The sequence below is a fragment of the Alosa alosa genome, chromosome 23 (genome assembly GCF_017589495.1).
Source record: "Alosa alosa isolate M-15738 ecotype Scorff River chromosome 23, AALO_Geno_1.1, whole genome shotgun sequence".
Lineage (NCBI taxonomy): Eukaryota > Metazoa > Chordata > Actinopteri > Clupeiformes > Clupeidae > Alosa > Alosa alosa.
Genome location: NC_063211.1, coordinates 20758998 through 20767705, shown reverse-complemented (window position 1 = coordinate 20767705; position 8708 = coordinate 20758998). Strand labels below are relative to the sequence as shown.

At 41.9% G+C, this 8708-nt stretch overlaps 1 protein-coding gene across 6 annotated transcripts in view; it reads right to left on the bottom strand.

The window, feature by feature from the left end:
- Nucleotides 1-8708, bottom strand: part of glsa (glutaminase a) — a 42646-nt gene that overhangs the window by 2593 nt on the left and 31345 nt on the right. For all 6 annotated transcript variants that reach the window (XM_048234421.1, XM_048234422.1, XM_048234423.1 and 3 more), the window contains 4 exons: nucleotides 8150-8242; nucleotides 3747-3808; nucleotides 3031-3107; nucleotides 1557-1620 (listed from right to left, as the gene is read on the bottom strand). In XM_048234421.1, coding sequence (XP_048090378.1) covers nucleotides 1557-1620; nucleotides 3031-3107; nucleotides 3747-3808; nucleotides 8150-8242 — 296 coding nt within the window. The remainder of the gene's footprint in view (nucleotides 1-1556; nucleotides 1621-3030; nucleotides 3108-3746; nucleotides 3809-8149; nucleotides 8243-8708) is intronic.

Below are 8708 nucleotides of genomic sequence, written 5' to 3'. Positions count from 1 at the left end.
CTGTGGATTGGAGGGAAGGCGAGACAGGTGATCAGGCCAAGCCAATACTGCATCTACGTACAGTGCATAACATGACTGTTTTTATCTAAAGGTAGACCATCTGTTACTGTTCGTATGTAAGAGTTATACTGCTGCATATGCATGCATACTGTATGGCTGTTTTTATCTAAAGCTTTATCTAGATCTTTTACATTAGGTTACCCGTTCAGCTGTGCCTTGGATTGTCAAGTCAAGTCAAGTCAAGTTTATTTATATAGCGCATTTCATACACAGAGGTCATTCAATGTGCTTTACATAAACAAAAGCAAGCAGGATTGTAGTTTTTGGAACTTTTGATTGCGTGGCGGCGACATCAAAGAGTGTCGCAACTCTTTCTTTCTATGACTCTGGGTGGACCCTATGGATTTTACCTCTTTACAGTTTGAAGGCAATTTTGACTCAAAGTTGACTAGATGTTTTGCTTGCCCACAAAGGATGAATTGCCATTTTTCCCATGTCAAGCGTGGGCCAGGTATTTCAGTGTAAGGGTTACTTTGAATGTTAGGGTTAGCTTAGAGTAATGTTAGATTTGAGCGTTAGGATTAGCTTTGAGTATTAGGGTTACTTTTTTCATACAATTATGTCATGACATAACAATAAAGTCTATTCTACTCTTTGAGTGTTAGGGTTACTTTGAGTGTTACTTTGAATCTAAGAGTTAGCTTTCAGTGTTAAGGCTATATTTGAGTTTAAGGTTAGTTTATGGGTTAGCCTTCAGTATATGGGTTAGCTTTGAGGATTAGGGTTAGCTTTGAGTGTAAGGGTTAGCGTTGAGTGTAAGTGTTAGGTCTAAGTTTCAGGGTTAGCTTTGAGTGAAGAAACTGACTTTGAGTGTTAGCTCTGAGTTCTAGGGTTTGAATGTTAGGGTTAATTTGAGTATAAGGGTTACATTTGAGTATTAGTGTATCTTTGAGTGTTAGGGTTAGCTATGAGTGTTAGGGTTGGCTGAGTGTGACGGGAGATGGCGTTGGTCATCTCATCTCACATGGACTACACTGAATCACACTGATTAGTGGCTACCTGGCAATCCGGAGCAGATAGCTACTTTAGTGACGCTGCCATGCAGAACAGTGAAACACTGCAGTCATAATATTTCCGCTTATCTCTAAATACATAGTCACACACAGATATACACAGGGACAGTACAGATATCATACAGAGTCATCATACTTCATACACAGAATAATACTTTTAGTGTCAAAGTGAACCACTAGTGAGAAACGCAGAACATTAAACCACATATTGGAATATTGGAGATAATGCTTTATTCCACTTTCCCTATAAGGGTTACATTTGAGGGTTAGGGTTGGCTTTGAGTGTTACGGTTGGCTTGGAGTGTTAGTGTTAGCTTTGACTGTTACGATTAGCTTTGAGTGTTAGGGCTAGGTTTGAGTGTTAGGGTTAGGTTTGAATGTTAGGGTCAGGTTTGAATGTTAAGATTAGCTTTGAGTGTAAGTGTTAGGTTTTGAGTGTAAGTGTTAGCTTTGAGTGTAAGTGTTAGCTTTGTGGAGTCTCACCTGTCTTTGGGCACAGGATTCACTTTGCAGGCCTCGAGCAAAAACCTGACCACTTCAGCATGTCCTGTGATTAAAACACACACACACACACACACACACACACACACACAAGCACAAGACAGTGGAAATCAATAATGGATTACAGCAGGGGTCCCCAACCTTTTATGTACCATGGACCGGTTTGATTCCTATTTTTTTTTTCACGGACGGATGGGGGTTCGGGGGTTCCATGTTCCATATGTGTTGTGCATGCATTACTTGAAAAGAACTAGCTCCAGTTATGTATGAACAGTGAAGGTAACGATCTCTTAAACATGTGAAAACGCGGAACTTGAAGAAGTGAAAATTGAACAATATGAACTATGAATATTGAACAACTTGAAGCTACATCTGTGTGAACATGCTTAACAAAATATGGGAACAAAACATGGGAACTAAACGTGCATTACGAATATATATATATATATTTCCCTGCAACAAGAAGGTTCCATCTGGGGGTGATGGAAGACAGTGACCCTCAATGTGTTTGAAATGTCCAGTCGATTGCGCAATTTGGTCTTAGTTGCAGTCATTGCCGAAAACCCGGCCTCGCATAGATACGTGGTGGGAAACGTTTTCAGCGATTTTACGGCTATCTCGGGATATTCTGCTTTGGTCTTGATCCAAAAACCCGCCAGAGAGGTTTCCTTATACACACGACCGCCGTCATTTGCAATTTCGATCAACTGCTCTTCCTCCTGCGCTGACAAGTTAGGACTATTCGGGATATTGACAAATGTTTTGCGGACCCACTCACTGGTTTGCCGTGGATCTTTGGAGGATGGGAAGTAACGAAAGTAACAAGGTGATCGCACACCAGCTGCGAGAGAAAGGGCCCTGCCTCAGTCTCTCCCAAAACCCCCACTACTGTTTGGAACATATCAATTACACCCCGGTCCACTCGTCGTCCCCACAAATCAAGCGAAGTTTGTGAAGCAAAATAAAGGATTCACACTATTTTTTATAATGCAACATTTCTGGACTGAATAGATACTAGGACTATGATTCCAACAGAATGAATGACTTATCACTGCTGCAAAATCAAGCTCTTACATGTCCTTGAAATCATTTACAAATGAATTACAAATTAATTGAGGTCACGGATAGAGTACAGGTGAACAATGAACTTTTTTAGATTAGTAAAATTAGTCAGATTAGTTCATTTCTTTTCAAAAGGTCGACATTTCTGTATTATAACCTCTTTATTCTAATATTTTGAGATATTCATTTTTGGTTTTCATGACCTGTAAGCTGTAATCATCAAGATTACACCAAAAAATGGCTTGAAATATTTCACTTTATATCTAATGAATCTAGAATATATGAAAGATCCACTTTTTGAACTAAATTAGGGGGGTGGGGGTTACTCTATTTTGAGACCCACCTGTATATTATGATCTGATAAAATAAAGGTAAATCAGAAAAGGGTCAGTACCTTCAGCTGCAGCTACATGAAGTGCGGTCCTGGAATCATAGTCTCTCTGCTCCATGTCCATGGATGAGAGCGCAAACCTGAGAAGAGAAGAAAGAGACAGAGGGAAAGGGAACAGATAGACAGAGAAAAAAATAGAAAGAGAGAAAGAGACAGAGAAGAAGAAACCAAATGAGGAGTGCCTTTTATCCAAACACTCAAACCCTCATTAAAACCCACTGCTGAGGACTCTAGAATCCACCGCCATAGCATCCTTTACAGCATTCTTTACAGCTCTACCTCTTGTATTTACACAACCCACCCTGACAACATTAGAGGTCAGAGGCCTCATGCTTTTAAACTATGGAGAAAACATATTGTAAAATATCTGTATTTGAATGTCATATAGTAATTTTTTGTATGGCAAATTTAATAATAATAATAAAAAAAATGTAAGTATATTTTGGACTTTGGGCTAACACTAACGTGTCGAGAGATTAAAAAAACATACTGTAATCTGCATTTGAATATGTCATATATTCATTGTTTTTACAGTGAATTTAATAAAATGAAAGGTTTTTAAAATACATTTTGGGCTTTGGGCTAACCATACGATGTGGCGTCCTATAACACTACGGTGTGTGGTATAGTGTTATAAGGTAAACGCTCTAACACTAAGCTGTGTGGCTCCGCTGGCTGTGCACGAGTAAACAGACACTATGAAACAAGGCCTGGCTCACCTCCTCAGAGCAGACACATCCCCGGTGTAGGCGGCAAAGAGTAGGTTGATGACGGACTTCACCTGCGAGAGAGCAGAGGCAACAGTTTATGCTACGTACAAGCCCATAAACATGGTTGACAGAGGTGGGGTCTGATTACTGAGGGGGAAGAATAGACAATGGAAGGGCACTGGCCTCCTGTGTCGTCGTACTGCACCTGGAAGAAAGGTGTTATCAAAGGCATTAGCTTCTAGGCAACATAACATGCCATGACAGAAGACTGGCGGGAAGCATTGCTGGTCAGATGTAAGTCAGGAAGCTGACATGGTCACCATAAATCACACACAACCAACAGCACTGCTGCTGACTCAAAACAGACAGAAAAAAAAAATGGTTAGAGGGATTATATGGAAAAACAGATTTTTTTCTTGTTACTTAGAAATCTCATGCAAAGCAATCACATTCCACAACACCTGCATATCAACTACTACTAACATATGCATTTTTATTTAAATGATGTTATAATTAAATGAAAATATGATTATATAAAATATAATGCTGATTTACAAACCTACATACAGTATACCCCATAGTAATCATGCACATGTGCACTCTGGTGCAGAGGAAGTAAGAAAAGCACACTACTCGTCCCACCAGGAGGGAAAGTGGAGTTACACAGAGTTTATTACCACAACATAACTAATTACGAGACATGATCAAAACAAAAACAAAAAAACAAACAAACAAACATGATTTTCACAAGGTTAATTCCGTAATCCATGGTTACACACTCCTGATGCTGTGTTGACAGAAAAACTGCAGGAATGAAATTCAGTGAAGCTGACGAAGGCTAATTTCACATTTCTACATTGCCCTTTTGATGACAAAAATACAATAAACATGTTTCAAACTAATGTTGGATAATGAACAACGCAGTCAACAACACTTTTACTTAGAGTAGTTTTCTTATTCAATCAATCATTCATTCATTCCCTGCCTTTCAGCCAATGTTTCAAATAATTTCCCAACTTTAACATTTAACATCATCCATGATAATTTAGATATATTTCACTGAACAGGACTTCAGCCAGTTCAGAAATACAGTCAATTATTATTCATAATTCACAAATTAAGAACATCGACAAAAAAAACAACAACAAACAAACAAGCAAACAAACAAACATGAACTGCTACCTGGGCAGCTTACACCTTGCTACTAACAATTCTCTACTTTGGCACTCTCTTTCACTATTTGAAGTTCCTTTCCATGATTTCGAAAGACCCAACAGGCAATGATCTTGAAATAACATTAAGTTACATTACAAATACAAATTCAGAGTATTGGTACGGGTGCTGCTACAGTCACTGATTAACCTAAAGTTCTGGACTGCTGTTGATAACAATGTACACTGAGACATATAGATACATAAAGCGCAGGTTTGTAGGCTCACTGGTAAGGTTCTTGGCACCGCCTTTGGTGTTCGTGCCACTTGCCTCGTCTCAGCTGCAGGGAGAACTGAAGCTTCAAGTATGGAGGAATCAGTACTATATTCTCTCTTCTAAACCGATTTGGTACACTTGTCGTGAGCCTAGCAGAACACTCATCATAGATTTATATACTGTATATTATATTATATATATATATGGCTCATTATATTTCACATTCAGTACAGTGTTAAGACATTCTGTGTTGTGCTACTGATGGCAATATTGTGATGTTTCAGTAAAACAACAAAAGTGTGGATCCTATGCAATTTTTTCATGAGATTCACCAGTTCTGCCTTCTGTGAGTTACTCTAGCCAGGGAGAAGTGAAACAGGCTGATTAAATCTAGTTATATCCAGTATTTCTAACAAGCCTTCAAGCAAGGGAAACTTCTGTGCCTGAAGCTCTGTCGATAAGTAACATTAAAAGCTGTTATGTATCAGCACTTATCTTCAAATCTTAAACAGCCTGGCATTAGCCACAGTACGCGAGAACTTCTAGTCCTGATTGTAATCAGTTTCCTGGGTGTGATTTCAAATGAAAATAGCCTTTTATTAAAGTCATTTATATCAGCACCAGCTTAATTAAAATTCCCTGGTGATGACTAACAGGAAGCAGTAAACTCAACAGTCATCACATGCTGGTAAGGCCTCAAGGTGCAGATCGTGTCCACACCTCTCTGATCTCACTCACACACACACACACACAATAACTCCTCAATTGACCGATCCCAAGGCCCAAGCATGCAATCTGTGGTGCTAGCATGATGACCAAGAGATGAGGCTTTTCCTTTTGTCTGTTGATTTGTGACCTCTCTCTTACCTCTAGTCTAAGCTTAAAGGAGAATTCCGGTGTGATATTGACATAAAGTGTGTTGAAACATGATACCGAGTGTGAACGTATGTCTCATAGCTCACCTCGGCTTGTCCCCTGCACTGAGAAATCTGGCGCTAGTTAGCCAATGCTACCAACAGTGTTTCGTTGCGGTGCCTCGGGCATCGGCCTAGCCATGCAAATAAATCACTGTTTTACACCATTTACGAGGCTCAAAGTAGCTCCATACTTCATTGGTAGACTTCCGAGGGCCTTGACATTTAAAACGAGACATTGAGAACTTTGAAAAAGCACTGGTAGTTTATTTACAAGACAATTTATACACACAGTACCTTAAGGAATTTTACCGTTCAACGCCATCTTGAATTTAGTCACGATAAATTGAGCGGCCTAGTCTGAAACGAACAGGTATGATAAGGGATCAGATTCCAAAAATAATTCTGTGGAATTGCATGGATTCCAGTTGCTGCTACTGGAAGCAACTGAATCCATGCATTTCCACTGAATTATTTTCAAGCCGAGGTGAGCTATGAGACATACGTTCATGTTTTAACACAGTTTAGGTCAAAATCACACCGGAATTCTCATCCACAGCACAATGAATGGTTTCTGGGCAAAATATGTCCCTTTGTCTCCCAATAGCTGGCCATCCAGTGCCATGCAATATCACTTGGACATTAACAGAGATTAGCAAACTATGCTAGCTAGAAGGCTGAAGGCGGCCGCTTGTCCGACCTTTTGCGTTTGATGGGCAGGCTGGGGATCGGTCAGTTACTCCTCTATTTGTCTTTGTAAATAAATACTGTTAACAGATACACAGACATGAGCACAGTGAGGGCCTCTGAGGCACCATTGAGTTCAGGGAGAGTGCCACTGAGTGCCACTTTTCTACTCCTCTCCACTAGATGGCACTCCTAGTGTCACACATTGAGTGTCCTCACTTCTCTCCACTAGATGGTGCTCCGCTCCTGGGGGAGAGGGATGGGAAGGGATTGAGATGGGAGAGGGGAGCAACGTCAGCTAAGCCACCTTCATTTCTCTCCTCTAGATGGCGCTCCTGGTGTTGCGTGCGGGTGGCGTTGACTTGAGTCGAGGGGGGAAGAGGGAGAAGGAGGGGTCGAAAGGGGAAGGGGAGGGAGGTCCGCTACGCCTCATCTCCTCTAGATGGCGTTTCTGGTCTCGCGTGCGGGTGCCTGTGCGCCGCTGGCACCCGATGTGGCAACGCCGCTGCTGGCGGCCTCGCCCATGCGGAACACGACGGTGCTGGAGCGGGGGCACTCGGCCTCGTGCGGAGACACCCTCCGCCACACGGACTCTTTCAGAGCCAGCTCCTGCTGCAGGCTCTCGTAATCCATGGGTGTGAAGATCGGCTGCTGGGGGGAGGAGGGGAGGGGTTGAGTGCGTTGGGCAGCGAAGAGGGGGACACGTTAGTCTGGATCTACTGACACTAAAAGCGTGTATGCTCATGTCTGTGTCAAAGCGAAACCAAGCAAAACAAAACAAATTAACAAAGAGAGAAAAAGAAAGAAAGAAAGAAAGAAAGAAAGAATGAAAGAAAGAAAGAAAGAAAAAATACAGACAGCCGGACAGAAAGATAACCCCTCTTTGTAGACCTGCAAAAGTAATGCACTTGAGGTGGTCTCTGGCAGCGTATGTGATAATGTGAGGCACAGAGTGGGTTGGGAGAGGGTTACCGGTGGAGAGAGATCAGCTGTAGTGAGAGCTTATGTCAAACTGTCATGTGTGTTAAAGGCACTGGGGTGAGCGGGAAGCAAGAGACATAGCAGTTTAATGTAAAAAGATTAATGCTGCAATAATATAAGCCTCCAGAAGAGGGCATTAACGTCCAGACTAGACATGCAAAGCTTGACATTGCTGACCAAAGGAAAACCATCCTGAGCTGGGAGCTCACACATTGAACATGCTCGAGTCCTTCATCTCTTGGTTGTCATGGCAGCACGTCAACATAAAAAAAAAAATCACACCTTGCGCTGGGCATTGCAGTCATTTGGTTGGCACGAACAGGACATTTGGAGCGGGCACAGGGAAGATGAGTTAAAAGGACAGAGGTGCCCGAGATGGGCAAAACCAAAACCAAAACTCACTCTCTGGTCGCCGCCCTCCCGGCGTGGGTCCAGCTTCTTGGCGAAGTGCCTCAGGTTGTCGTAATTGTGGAAGTTGCAGAGATGCACCAGGTCCTGGGGACGCACAAGGACCAACCACAGAGTCAGAGAGGAGGCGCTCAGGATGATGTGTGTGTGTGTGTGTTTCTGCAGTCTGTCTGCCAGTTCCACCATTCCTATATTCTTCATCTAATGAGCTCTCTCCAAGGATGCTTCCACATAAGCAGAAGCAACAGCAGCAAACTAGTGAGAGAATACCCTACTGAATATCTTATAAACAGATCTCAGGATTTGTCCTCATATGCTTTAAGTTGATCAGAGAACTCTGACGGCATATTTAGATTAAACAGCTTTAAACTGATACTTCTGAGGGAATAAACTGCTGAGGGTTTAATATGGGAAGAGAGAGAGGAGAGCTCAGAAAATATACTGGTGCAAATCTCATCTCACACTTTATGGTTTCACTTACTCCCCCCTCATAAATCAACAGCCTAGCAAAGCCTCTATATTTCTACTGTGCTTTCTGCCCACTCCTGAAATG